Below are 15,290 nucleotides of genomic sequence, written 5' to 3'. Positions count from 1 at the left end.
ATACCTGTTGGACAAGGTCAAGGGCTGAGGCTCCTCAACTCCTAAACTCAGGATCCCCCTACCTGCCTCCCTTGCAGTCACACCACTCTGTCCCTGACCACTGTCCGAATTAACAGAACTTATTCTACCGGGTGTGACTGCCTCCTGAAACAAAGCGTCCAGGTAATGTTCCCCCTCCCTGATGTGCCGCAGTGTGTGCAGCTCGGTCTCCAGCTCATCAATTCTGAGCCAAAATTCCTCGAGCAGCCAACACTTGCTGCAGATGTGGTCACTGACGGTCTCAATGGGATCCACCAGTTCCATCATCATACAGCAACAGCACGTCACCTGTCCAGCCATATCAACTAGTTAATTGATTTAAATATATATATATTTTTTTTAATTTTCTTTATAGAACCTCAAGGATAAACCCAAACACCAACAAAAACACAGCCCTCTCTGGCCACTCACCCAAACTCAGTCACTCACCTAAACTCAGATGCACTCTGTTCCAATCAGCACTCCGTGTCTAAAGGCACTCCTGCCTAATTTTTAGGTAAAATTAATTTATACACTTCAGTAGAGCCTGCTTCGACAACCTGAAGAGCTATAATGCCAAAACCATTTTTATGGACCACTGGTCCAGGACCCATTTGTATTTAAAAATTAAGGATCATGATCTCGTCCCTAATCCAGATTGGCCAGAAAATACCAATCGACTGTCAGTTGCTTCATTACCCACTTCTTTCCCTTATCCATTTCTCTCAGATTTTCCAACCATTATAAATCTTGTTTTTAAATGAATCATGTGTTCTCAGGTGATAGTTCTTTCTGATCGCATGAACAGTTCATTATACAGTATTACCCACTTAATACAAATCATTTCACTGTAACCAATACATTTTCTCCCAGCACATTTTACTGTACCACATTTACAAGAATGAATTTTGCCTGCAGCATTTGCAGTAAGAGTTCAGCAGGCCAGGCCTATTATTTATTTATTATTTTATAAATTTAGAGTACCCAATTCATTTTTTCCAATTAAAGGGCAATTTAGCATGTTCAATCCACTTAGCTAGCACATCTTTGGGTTGTGGGGACGAAGCCCACGCAAACATGGGGAGAATGTGCAAACTTCACACAGACAGTGACCCAGAGCCGGGATTGAACCTGGGACCTCGGCGCCGTGAGACTGCAGTGCTACCACTGCGCCACCTTGCTGCCCTATGCCAGGCCTATTATGGAAATTATTTAAATCGGGGGCAGGGACCCACCCAAATTAATATGGTCAAAATAACAATAATGAGGAAAACAATGGCACTTAAGGGTGATAATTTGCAGGACCAGATGGTTTCCAACCCGGGACTTGAAAAAGTTGAGAATATCAAAAATGTTCTAAAAGAGAGCTAGATACTTCAGAGCAGTCATTAAAACTATAACAAGAAACTATACAATGGGCACTTTAAAAATACTGTTTCTGTATAAAGCTGTAGGCCAAGTCTTTGGATAGATTCATGAATATACATTCTTAGTTTAGACTGTCTGGGGATACAATCCCATCCAAAATTTCCAGCTATAAATTAAAATCAAACTAGTGCTTCAGGATACCTGGACAAAACAGAGATTTGGGGCATTTTGGAAGAGATGCATCTGCAATACATGAATGTCAGAGTAGGCACAATTCCAAATTGTTTTCTCGTCTAAAGGTCCCTCCATGGACTTGCTCTATTCTCTGCAATCACAGAAATACTTGAGTTACAGGACTTCTTCAATCACCCTGGCCGAAGTTAATCCTCAACCAACATCACTGAAGAAAAATTAATTGATTATTTCTCTTATTGCTCTTTATGGGAACTCACTACATTTTGTTGAGAACTGCTAATGCTTACCTCGGGGGTCGGAAGCTCCAGTTCCCAGTGGCCCTCGGGCCTTCTGCGCATGCACCAGCCGAGAAGTGGCCACACATGCTCAGTTAGTGTTTTCTTCCTGTTCTTCAGGCTAGGAAATGGCTCTGCACAGAAGAGAGGAAGTCAAGCATTGTGAAAAGCAGGTGACCTGAATTGGAGCACCAATCCAGAGGTGTCCCAGGGAGCAGGACACAGGTAGAGAGAACAGGGTGAAGTCCCAGAATAAGTCCCAGACAGGGACAAAGCCATGGATCAGAGGTTCATGATCCAGAAGTTATGGTAAAAGAAAGGAACAGAGAAATAGCCTCCGTGTTAAAGGAAAAGTGCTGTAAGAGCAGATTTGAAACAAAGTGGACTTGACAGAAGCTGGAAAGATCTGAGAGGGCACCCGAAGGTTTGTGAATCCTTTGCGTGGGCTGTAGGGAAAGGGTGTCGCTTTAGAGCAGTGGTGTTCTGCTTGGCATGGCCAAAGGTCTGAAATTGTGCTTGGAAGGTGGAGTTTGAGTCTACTCGTAAATCCAGGAGAAAGGAATCTCGGAAGACAAGACTGAAACGCTGGAGGTAGTTTCTTGTTGATGCCATCGGAGTAGGAGCAACATTTGGAGAGAATTCCGAGGCAAGTTCTTCAAATATGGAGATTGAAAAGCCTCATGAGTAACACACATGCTGTAACTCATAAGTAACTACAGATGCTGCCAGCCGTGATGAGATTTTCCAGCATTTTCTCTTTATTTCATGAGTAACACAATGTTTCCATGAGACTGGTTGGCTCACAATGTGATAAATATCTGGGTGGGGTGTTGAAAAATCCATGGAATGTGCTTTGGTCACATCCCATACCAGCCTCTCCGAACAGGCGCCAGAATGTGGCGACTAGGGGCTTTTCACAGTAACTTCATTTGAAGCCTATTTGTGACAATAAGCGATTTTCATTTTCATCTGTCACTTACTTGGAGTGTGGTGTTTCAGACCACGGTTCACCTGTTAATTCACATACACATAACATTCATTCTGGGGTTAAGATATTTTATCTTTATAAATTTATGCATGTCATTTTTTCCAATTAAAGGGCAATTTAGCGTGTTCAATCCACTTAGCTAGCACATCTTTGGGTTGTGGGGACGAAGCCCACGCAAACATGGGGAGAATGTGCGTGGTACGAGTTTGAATAGTTTTCTTATGCTCGTACTATGACCCTGTTCGTCTGGTTAAATATAGTTCATTTTACTTGTTTAATAGTTATTTTATCTTTTGTTACAAGTTCATCAGCAGACTCCTGTGAATTTGTTTAGTAGTGTTCCTCCACGATTTCGAAAAAAAAGGTTAGGACCCACCAACCCAGGTTTCACTCTGGAATCTGACTTCCAACATTATTAGCTGAGATTGTAACAATTTCCTTAAATTATAACTGCAACTGTACTTCAATGACTGTGAAGCTCTTTCGAACTTCCTGAGATTCTGAAAAGGTACTATTGATTGTAAGCTCATTCTTCCCATTTTCTGTAATCAGGCATGGAGATCATACAGTGTACACTGATCAGAGTGGTTCCAAGGAATGGAAACTATGGCGATGAAGAAAAACATGAGATACTGAGACAATTTTTAGTTAAGAAACAAGGCTAAAAGAAAATGTATTAACTTTTTGAAAAGTATTGAAGGGTTTTGAAAGAATGAAAAAGGAAAGGCAATTTCTCTGGTTGGGGAGTTCCAGATGAGAGCTTACCGATTTAAAATTCCCATTGAGAGAGTGCTGAGAAACATTAGCAGAAATCTCTTTTACGCAGCAGGTCACTGTAGTTTAGATGAGTGGAATCAATTTTGAATCATAACCACAGTCATAACAAAAAATTGGCACAGACACAAGACTAAAAAGCCCATTTTGTGCTCCAGAGCTGATGCCAAGAAATTGGATTTTTGTTTTACATGGAACAATTACTTTCTCTCAACAGCTCTTAACTCTCAATGAAGCCAAAGCACATTGGAAACTTCAATATTGTTTTCAACTGAGGACATTCTTCTAACACTTCTTATTCCCGGATAGGGTACAAGAAAAAGCTTGAATTCCAACAGGCAATTCTTCTTGCCGACAGACTCTGATCACTGCATCTTTTTATGTTTCTCTATTTCATCAAATATTGTCACAGTACTTGTTAACTTTCAATTTTTGTTCCACTGAAGCTTCAAATATGCCATCCTACAGCTTTCATTCAAATGTAGCACTCTCACCAGATTTAGAAAAACATGAGTTTAAGCGCCACTCGAGACCAAAGCACAAATAAGGCAGGTATTACAGTGTGCGACTACATTTGTTTACAAAGTTTTTCTTGGGTAGTGGGCAATGTTGAACTGCTGCAGTTACTGTGATCAGGGTACTTGCAAGGTGGTGTTAGGTGGAATATTTCAGGACTTTAAGCCACTGATAATGGAATGGAGGTATATGTCAAGTCAAAATTACAAGTAACCTCTCAGGGAAAGGTATTGCAGCTTTTAGTGATAGAGATTGTGGACTCCGAAGGCACTGGTGACTTTACCTACACAAATTGAGAATGCAATAGATCTGATTAGCATTAAGTATAAACCTTTGGAAAAAGCCAACAATCTCTATAAACAAGTTTGCAGAAGGTTAATTTATTGGGACATGGGATGTTGTACAATCTTTTTGCTACGGTGTTGATATAAATGTGTTTAGAGTTCAAAGTCATTTCAATGTAATTCCTTCTTTATCCACATACTGGTATCCACATATTTCATGTGTTGTATTTTGTTTCAATCAGCATCAGTTAATACTATTTTCACTATTCAAATAATTTATTTGTGCTCACATTCAACATTATGAAGTACAATACATCAGACCTGGAATACAAAGCTATAAGAGTGGTTTAAGATGAATAGAAAGAATTTATGTAGTGCCTGCTCGCATCTTTCAAATATGTCAAAACACTTAATTTACAATGAATTCCTTTGTAGTGACTATAATGAGGCAAAAACAGGAATAAAAGTCAGCTATTCAAAAAGCTTACATGCCCAATTTTTTTCTTTTAAACTTCTGATTTGCAGTTTATAACGGAAACAGAAAGCCCAGAGACTATAATCAGTACCTTGCCTGATAAACAACAGGAAATAAATTCTATCACGGTCATATTTATTAAACCACTACATTATTTGCGGGGGGCTAGTTTAGTTCACTTGGCTGGTTTATGATGCAGAGCAAGGCCAACAGCGTGGGTTCAATTCCCGTCCGGCTGAGGTTATGTATGAAGGCCCCCACCTTCTCAACCTTGCCCTGGCCTCTGAGGTGCAGTGATCCTCAGGTTAAATCACCACCAGTCAGCTCTTCCCCCTCAAAGGGGAAAGCAGCCTACGGCCATCTGGAACTATGGCGACTTTACCATTACATTACTGTAACTTTACACAATCAGGGTTGTTTTGTTTTAAATTCAAACTGTCCAATTCTTTTTTTTCCAATTAAGGGACAATTTAGCGTGGCCAATACACTTACCGTGCACATCTTTGGGTTGTGGGAATGAGACCCAAGCAGACATGGGGAGAATGTGCAAACTCAACGCCGACAGTGATCCAGAGCCAGGATCGAACCTGGGACCTCGGCGCTGTGAGGCAGCAGTGCTAACCACTGCGCCACCATGCTGCCCCCAATCAGGGTCAATTTTTAAATATTTACTATAGTTTATTAATTAGGAATTCAAGATTTGCATCTTGTTGGCTGCTTCCTCTCCTCTTCCAAAGTCAATACCTAACCTTTGGGGAGGTGGGGAGAGAAGAGGGGTATGGCACACCAGGCCATTTATAGGGATTTGGGGTGGAAGCATAAAAGTGGAATAATAATGTTGATTCTTTTCAAATTAAATGTAGGCTACTAAATGTTAAGTAAACTGGAGTTAAAATAGTAGTGGCTATCTGAGATATGTACTGAGTGCATTATATTTATCATTAGAATCAGAAATCTCAGGGATCGGTGCTGGGTCCACTGTTATTTGTTATATCTATTAATGATTTGGATGAGAATGTAGGAGGCATGGTTTGTAAGTTTGCAGATGACACCAAGATTGGTGGCATAGTGGATAGCGAAGAAGGTTATATAAGATTGCAACAGGATCTTGACCAATTGGGCCAGTGGGCCGATGAATGGCAGATGGAGTATAATTTGGATAAATGTGAGGTGATGCATTTTGGTAGATCAAATCAGGGCAGGACCTCCTCAGTTAATGGCAGGGAGTTGGGGAGAGTTACAGAGCAAAGAGATCTGGGAATACAGGTTCACAGCTCCTTGAAGGTGGAGTTGCAAGTGGACAGGGTGGTGAAGAAGGTATTCAGCATGCTAGGTTTTGTTGGTCAGACACTGGTAAGACCACACATGGAATACTGTGTTCAGTTCTGGTCACCATATTATAGGAAGGATATTGTTAAACCAGAAAGAGTGCAGAAGAGATTTACGAGGATGCTACCAGGACTTGATGATCTGAGTTATAAGGAGAGGCTGGATAAGCTGGGACTTTTTCCCCTGGAGCATAGGAGGCTCAGGGGTGATCTTATAGAGGTCTATAAAATAATGCGGAGCATAGATAAGGTAGATAGTCAACATCTTTTCCTAAAGGTAGTGGAGTCTAGAACTAGAGGGCATAGGTTTACGGTGAGAGGGGAGAGGTACAAAAGAGACCAGAGTGGAAATATCTTCACACAGAGGGTGGTGAGCATCTGGAATGGGCTGCCAGAGGCAGTGGTTGAGGCGGGTACAATTTTTTCCTTTAAAATTCAGTTAGACAGTTAAATGGGCAGGGTGGGTATAGAGGGATATGGGTCAAATGCGAGCAAGTGGGACTAGCTTAGTGATAGAAACTGGGTGGCATGGACAAGCTGGGCCGAAGGGCCTGTTTCCATGCTGTAAACATCAATGACTCTATGACTCTATAAAATTCATCTCTTTGGCCTTTAATTTGCCTCTGGCTCTAAATTGCTCTAATTTCAAAACATGAACTAATACAATATAGGTATAGTAATTTAAAGAATATATATGGTAGCAGAGTGGTTAGCACTGTTGCTCCACAGCGCCAGGGTCCCAGGTTGGATTCCCGGCTTGGGTCAACGTCTGTGCGGAGTCTGCACATTCTCCCCATGTCTGCATGGGTTTCCTCCGGTTTCCTCCCACAAGTCCCGAAAGACATGGAGCAGGATTCTCCAGTCTAAGACGCTAAAAAAAAAATCACGTTCGGCGATCGGACGGAGAATCCCCGTTTGCACCGAAATCGGGGGCGATGCCACATTTGCAATGCACTGCCCCCTCCAAAACGGCGTACTCAGCACGCCGTTGGGACGGCCTCAGGACGTCACCCGAGGCACTCCCTGATGCTCAGTCTCCGATGGGCCGATCTCCCGGCGGCGTGGAACACTTATCCTATTTTTTTGGGGGGAACCCGGCGTAGAGCCTGCGGACTGAATCCAGCGCCGCCAGTCAGGTGGGAGTCGATACACGGAGAGGGGGAGCTTTGGCAGGGGCTGGGGGCACTGGTGGGGTGGGTGGTCCGGAGGTGCAAGCCTGGTCAAAGTGGATCAGTTTTTGGCAGGCCAGGTCCGTACCCGACGTCGCCATGTTGCATGGCGCGGCCACTGCAGACCGCCGCCGTACACATGTGCGGCCACGGACTCGGCAATTCTCTGGCCGTATCCGCAGCTAAAGCTGGGGGCTCTACGCTGCATGCCTGCTAGCCCTCCACCAGACGGAGGATTGGTGCAGCTTTTGCACCATTTTTCGGGCGTTAAACGCCACTGTTCCCACGCCAGCTTCCGCACTTAGTCTTCAAATCGGAGAATCCAGCCCATGCTGTTAGGTAATTTGGACATTCTGATTCTCCCTCCGTGTACCCGAACAGGCGCCGGAATGTGCCGACTAGGGGCTTTTCACGGTAACGTCATTGAAGTGTTAATGTAAGCCTACTAGTGATAAAGAACAAAGAAAAGTACAGCACAGGAACAGGCCCTTCGGCCCTCCAAGCCCATGCCGACCATGCTGCCCGACTAAACTACAATCTTCTACACTTCCTGGGTCCGTATCCCTCTATTCCCATCCTATTCATGTATTTGTCAAGATGCCCCTTAAATGTCACAATCGTCCCTGCTTCCACCACCTCCTCCGGTAGTGAGTTCCAGGCACCCACTAGCCTCTGGGTAAAAAAACTTGCCTCGTACATCTACTCTAAACCTTGCCCCTCGCACCTTAAACCTATGCCCCCTAGTAATTGACCCCTCTACCCTGGGGAAAAGCCTCTGACTATCCACTCTGTCTATGCGCCTCATAATTTTGTAGACCTCTATCAGGTCGCTCCTCAACCCCCATCGTTCCAGTGAGAACAAACCGAGTTTATTCAACCACTCCTCATAGCTAATGCCCTCCATACCAGGCAACATTCTGGTAAATCTCTTCTACACCCTCTCTAAAGCCTCCACATCCTTCTGGTAGTGTGGCGACCAGAATTGAACACTAAAGATTGACAATAAAGATTATTATTTTATTTATTATTATATATAGTTCTAACGTTTTCTATTTTACTGTAATTACTTGAATGTTTTATTAATTCATTTGCTTTTTAAATAAGTTACTTTCATCATTCCTTATGACTTACTAAGATGAAAATGAGAAAAAGGAGATAACATTTTTTTTTAAAGTCAAAAAAGGCAACTTAAAGCAAGCACACTATTACTAAATCAGACTACCAATCCTAAAGGTGCAAAGTCACTTCCAGCCCACCTATAGCTTAGAGTCTCAATGGCTTTTGTAGACATGTTAATACTATGTTAATTTAAGATTGAGAAGTTGCAATAAGTCACCAATGACAATTAGCAGAGCATTAGCTGCAGTTAAAGTGAGATATTTGTCAGGTGTGTAATAGTCTTTTCAGGACATATTTCAGAACTTTAAAAAAAAACATTGCATTTGTTCCAATGTGGTTGATTGACATAATGTATTATTCTTACAGTTAAGTAGTTCTACTCAGGCCAATTCTGAAGATGGATAACACAATGAGAACAGGGCTAATTATCAAAGAGAATCCTGCATACAACTGAACAAGCAATTTGCATCAGATGTTGAATTGACCAGCGTGACAAGTTTCATTGAAACAATGTGCAGGATCATTGTGTAGAGCTGCATGTGATCACAGAATTGTTACAGTGCAGAAGGAGACCATTTGACCTATTGTTTCTGCACTGGTTCTCCAAACAAGCATCATGACTTTGCCATTCCCTAGCCTTTTCCCTATACCCCTGCACATTGTTTCTATTCAAGTAATCATCTAATGCCCTCTTGTATGCCTCAATTGAACCTGCCTCCACCACACTTCCAGACAATGCATTCATTCCACACCGAATTACTTGCTATACACAAAAGTTTTTCTCACATCATATTTGCTTCTTTTGTCAATCACTTTAAATCTGTCCCCACTTGTTCTTGATCCTTTTACACGCAGGAAACACTGCTCCCTATTTACTCTGTCCAGCCCACTCATGCTTTGAACATCTCGATCAAATTTTCTCTTAGCCTTCTTTTCTCCCAACTCCTCCAATCTATCCTCATAACTGAAGTTTCTCATCCCTGGAATCATTCTTATAAATCTCTTCTGCACTCTCTCCAATATGTTCACAACCTTCCTATAGTGTGGCACCTAGAACTGTACATATATTCCAGCTGAGGTATAACTAGTGTCTTGCATAAGTTCAGCATAACCTCCTTGCACCTGTACTCTATTTACCCATGTATGAAGGCCAGAATACTACATGCTTTATTTACTGCTCTTTCCTTTATTATGGGCCAGAGTTTAGAGAACACCAAAGTATATCATGGAGTTCACCTGACCCACAACTTTTAATAGGTTTTGGTTATGAGGAGCACAAGGGCCCACTGTCCAGTTGTGATGCAACAGAGATCTTAAGTATTTTTTAACAAGGTTCCGGTAGCAGCCATGACCTGCTAGGTCGCGCGAACGGCAGCTCCCGCCAGGATCGGTGTTTTTGGCCGCTAAAGGAGCGGCGGCGGCAGTTAACAGGAGGGACCGGCGTGGGAACAGACATGGGAGGGTCGTTCCCCCCCCCCCTCGCTGGTGCATGGAGAGGACCAGGAGCGGAGCCGGCAGACGCTCGAACCCGAGGAAGAAGGTAGAGAAGGTCCGGGAGGACAAAATGGCAGCTGGAGAGGATCGGGATGTGTGGGCCCAGTAGGCCAGAGAACAGCAGGAGCTCCTTAAAAACTGCTTCATGGAGCTGAAAACTGGGATGCTGGCCTCCGTGGAGAGAATTGTGGTGACCCAGAAGGCGCATGAGAAGGAAATCAAGGAAGTGAGGAGGAAGGTCGCGGAGAACGAGGATGAGATCCTGGGCCTGGCGGTGAAAGTGGAGGCGCACGAGGCGCTCCATAAGAGATGGCAGGAGAGGCTGGATGACCTTGAGTGCAGATCTCGGAGACACAATCTGCGGATCCTGGGCCTTCCTGAAGGAGCGGAGGGGGCGGACACGAGCACGTACGTGGCCACAATGTTGGGGACGCTGATGATCGCGGGGCCCTTGGAGCTGGATGGGGCGCACAGGGTTCTCGCCAGAAAGCCGAGGGTAAACGAGCCACCGAGGGCGATGGTGATACGGTTTCAGCGCTTGGCAGACCGGGAGCGAGTCCTGCGGTGGGCGAAGAAAGAGCGGAGCAGTAAGCAGGAGAATGGCGAGATACGAATTTACCAGGACCTGGGAGCTGAGCTGGCGAGGAGGCGTGCAGGTTTTAACCGGGCGAAGGCGGTCCTCCACAGTAAAGGGGTGAAGTTTGGGCTCCTCACCCGGCGAGACTGTGGGTAACATACCAGGACAGGCACCACTATTTTGATACCCCAGACAAGGCATGGTCGTTCATCAGGCAGGAGAAGCTGGACCTGAACTAAGGGACTGTTGTATGGGGGTGAAATGTGCGGGTGGGGAGGGACCGAGGGGAGGACGGTGGGTAAAGCATAAGTTTATGGGCATGTCTGCCCTAGTTTTGGTTGGGAGTGGAGGTGGTGGCTGCGATGGACGCATAGAAGGCCTTTGACAGGGCGGAGTGGGAGTATCTGTGGGAGGCGCTAGGCAGGTTTGGATTTGGGGAGGGATTTATAGGGTGGGTCAAGCTGCTGTATCAGGCCCCTGTAGCGAGTGTATCCACAAACCGGCTAAGGTCGGAATATTTCAGGCTGCATTGGGGGACGAGACAGGGGTGTCCCCTGTCCCCGTCGATATTTGCCCTGACAATTGAGCCGTTGGCCATTGCGCTCAAGACTTCGGGGGATTGGAGGGGACTGGTGCGCGGAGGGGACTGGTGCGCGGAGGGGAGGAGCACCGGATCTCCCTCTACTCGGATGACCTGATGTTGTATATTTCGGACCCGTTAGAGGGAATGGGGGAGGCCATGCGCATCCTGGGGGACTTCGGGAGGTTCTCGGGGTATAAGTTGAACGTGGGGAAGAGTGAGCTGTTCGTAGTCCACGGTAGACGCCAGGAGGAGAGACTGAGGGAGCTCCCGCTCAGGATAGTGGAGAGGAGCTTTCGGTACTTGGGGGATACAAGTGGCCAGGAACTGGGATGCCCTGCACAGGCTCAACTTAACCCGGCTAGTGGAGCAGATGGAGGGAGAGTTTAAAAGGTGGGATGTGCTCCCGCTTTCCCTGGAGGGATGGGTGCAGACTGTGAAGATGACGGTTCTCCCCAGGTTCCTCTTCGTATTTCAGTGCCTCCCCATTTTCATCCCCAACTTCTGCAGTTATTACTGGGCGGCCAATGTGGCCATGATCAGGAAATGGATGATGGAGGAGGGGGCGGCGGGTAGGTTGGATGGGGGATACCAAGGCTGGTATAGGGCAGGTATTCGGAGGATGGGGGACCTGTTTATAGACGGGACTTTCCCTAGCATGCAGGCGCTGGAGGAGAAGTTCGGCCTACCCCCGAGGCTTGCGTTCAGGTACCTCCAGGTTCGGGACTTTCTTAGAAAACAGGTGGGGACATTTCCGCTGCTGCCCCCGCGTAGGATCCAGGACAGGGTGGGGTCTGGCATCTGGGTAGGGGAAGGGAAGGTGTCGGACATATATCAGGAGCTGCAGGAGGTGGAGGAAGCCTCAGTGGAGGAGTTGAAGGGCAAGTGGGAGCAGGAGCTGGGTGAGGAGCTGGGCGAGGGCCTGTGGGCCGACGCCCTGGGCAGGGTGAACTCCTCCTCATCACGTGCCAGGCTCAGTTTAAGGTGGTGCATCGGGAGCATATAACGGCGGCAAGAATGAGTAAGTTTTTTGGGGTGGAGGACAGGTGCCAGAGATGTGCAGGGACTCCGGCGAACCATGCCCATATGTTTTGGGCATGCCCGGCGCTTAAAGAATTCTGGCAGGTGTTTGCGAGGGTGATGTCTAGGATTTTGGACACTCGGGTGAAGGCGAGTCCAACAGTAGCGATATTTGGAGTGTCGGAGGATCCGTGAGTGCAGGAAGCGAAAGAGGCCGAGGTACTGGCCTTTGCCTCCCTGGTAGCCCGGAGACGGATCTTGCTAATGTGGAGGGACTCAAAACCCCTGGGTGTGGTGACCTGGGTTAGCGATATGGCGGGGTTCCTCAGCCTGGAGCGAATAAAGTTTGCCATGAGAGGGTCCCTGATGGGGTTCTCCCAGCGGTGGCAACCTTTCCTTGACTTTCTAGGGGAGCAGTAAGTGTCAGCAGCAGCAGCATCCTGGGGGGGGGGGGGGGGGAAGTATTTCTTAACAAAACAATGTTTGTTCTATGAATCCAGTTAAGATTTTATAAACACAGTAAACATCTAATCAACTACCAACACTGATACCCCCCACAAAGATACAGTAATCTATAGGTAACCCTTAATAACTTTCCTAAAAACATCCATAAGCCAAACACCCTTTTTCTTTCCTACAAAAACAGTAGGTTTGCATGCCTTACAGAAACCGGTATTACTTTGAAATTATCAAGTGATCTGGAGACATTCTTTAGCATGCAGAGAGAGAGACCAAAATACACCTTCTTGGTTTGGATGCAGCTACCCAACTGAAAACCCAAAGTAAAACCCAGAGCCAAAAACAGATTCCAGTTGAAAACGAAAGTAAAAAGTAGAGCCAGAGCCCAGCTCCACCCACACAATGACATCACTGCAGCCACTTGAGAAGACAAACATTTCTTAAAGTGACATTCCCATGACACCTTCAATGATCTATGCACATACACACTCAGGTCCCTCTGCTCCTGCACCCCTTTTAAAATGTTACCCCTTAAGAACTTTACCAGTTACTCATGACTCAAGAAGTATACACATTTAAAACATTTGTAATCTCTGCAAACCATTACTTAGCACGGGAAACCAGAGATTTGGTTTTATACGCATATAGCATTTAGCCAAAAAACAGGAAGTCTGCACGTCAATCCAAAGAAGAAAACCTGCAAGATTGAAGTTTAATCGGAGAGACAGTGACCTACGACATATGCACAAATAGGTTTGATAGAAAGCAAAATTGCGAATATAGAAATAGAAGATAGCTGGAAAAAAAGACTTTTATCAAAGCTTTTCATCTTGCACTCAATAGGACAATCTCAAAAGAAAAGCTTTGACAAAATATATTTTGTCCAGCAATATTCAAATTCCATGCTACCAAGAAGAAGATAGATATTAGAAATATTCCAAAATAAGTAAAACGCTGCCAGAAACCAATGATGTTAAACATCTTATCAATACTGCTGCAAAGCACATTCCACTGAGCGCTTGCAATCAAAGGATTTCAGCTACACCAAAGGGCTTACTGGAAGGAAACTGTCTTCGGACACAATAAAATCTACAAGAAACACCTCTCCCAGAAACCTCTTGAAAATAAGCCAAACATTTAATCTCAGAATAAAATCATAACCCATTATGTAATGTATATGCACATGTACATGTAATACCACCACAAAGAAGTTGTTTTTAAAAGGCTACTAAACATATCACCTCAAATTCCAGCCCATAGACATCATAGGAAATTACCTCAGACAAAACAAAAAGGCACAAATGTTTAATTATCTTATTGAGGAACAATAGGAAACCTTCAAAATTGTAAACTTCAATCAGGAAGAAAACAGAAACAATTAGAGAGCGTATTTTAATATATTTGGTGTATTTTGCAGATTCCGTGTATATGATTTTTTGTTTTCACAAGTGTTTAACACTTTCATCAGTCGGAACTTTTCTAATCATATTCCTCAATTTTATTTGAATGGTGTCCATCATCTTAATTTACATGTTGCTGTTTAATAAAATTAATCAGTTGAGCCAAGGAATTTGTATACGCATTGTGCTGACATGAAAAGAACACCTCAAGTGTGGTAACAATTCTTAAAAGTTTTAAACAAACGAGCATCTAATGTTGTTCCTTATCCTCAATAAGATGGGGGGGGGAAAAAGGACTTACTGTTTCTTCTTCAGTTTCAAAGCCAAAAACATTCCTCCGTTTCACTATCAGCAGGTCATGGTTATCATCGTCATCATCATCATCATCATCAGTAAACTGAAATGCTACGACTTCTTTATCCTTCTCTGCTTCAGCATTTTGGTCATTTGGATTTCCATCTTCATCACTGGATTCGCCAGCTTCATCACTGGATTCGCCAGCTTCATCACTGGATTTGCCACCTTCATCGCTGGATTTGCCAACTTCATCACTGGATTTGCCACCTTCATCACTGGATTTGCCACCTTTAATACTGGATTCGCCATCTTTACCACTGGATTCGCCACTTTTATCACACACATTTTCCTCAACAGCTTTGCTAACTTTGGTTTTCTCTCTGGTTTTCTGTTGGGAAGAGGGTTTGTGTTTCCTAAATTGAGCCTTAAAGTCTTCCAATTCCTCATCAGCATCTGAAGCATCTTCCCGCAAGCTTCCAGCTACAGTGTCTTTAGAAACAGTAGGGCAATTGACTTGTGCTGCATTTCCTGTACAAGACATATCTCTTTCTTTTTGTGCTTTCTGAAGAAATCGAATTCGAGGAGGTACTGCCAGGCCTAAGGAGCTGTAATTAAAAGGGATTATACATCTTTAATAACCTACACAGAATCATGTAGATTAGAATATGTAGCACAGAAATGGGCCATTCAGCCAAACTAATCCACGCCGGCGTTTATACTTCATTCTACTCACCTCACACCTTTCCTTATCTCAATCTATCAGCACAACCTTCTGTTCACTTCTTTCTCACATGCTTACCTAGCTACCTCTTAAATGTATTGACAGTATTTGCCTCAACCATTCCGTTGATAGAGAGTTTCACATTCTCACCACACTTTGGGTAAAGACATTTCTTCTGAATTCCCCATTTGATTTCTTGGTGACCATCCCATCTTGATAGCCTTCAGTTATGC

At 44.5% G+C, this 15,290-nt stretch overlaps 1 protein-coding gene across 1 annotated transcript in view; it reads right to left on the bottom strand.

Annotated features, from left to right (window-relative positions):
* The window catches only part of ddx10 (DEAD (Asp-Glu-Ala-Asp) box polypeptide 10), a 388,230-nt gene that overhangs the window by 276,433 nt on the left and 96,507 nt on the right, over window positions 1–15,290 (bottom strand). Inside the window, exon 13 of the mRNA XM_072476795.1 lies at window positions 14,341–14,941. Within this exon, the coding sequence (XP_072332896.1) occupies window positions 14,341–14,941 (601 nt within the window). The remainder of the gene's footprint in view (window positions 1–14,340; window positions 14,942–15,290) is intronic.

Source organism: Scyliorhinus torazame, chromosome 15 (assembly GCF_047496885.1).
Source record: "Scyliorhinus torazame isolate Kashiwa2021f chromosome 15, sScyTor2.1, whole genome shotgun sequence".
Taxonomy (NCBI): Eukaryota; Metazoa; Chordata; class Chondrichthyes; order Carcharhiniformes; family Scyliorhinidae; genus Scyliorhinus; species Scyliorhinus torazame.
This window is presented reverse-complemented; position numbering and strand designations above follow the sequence as displayed.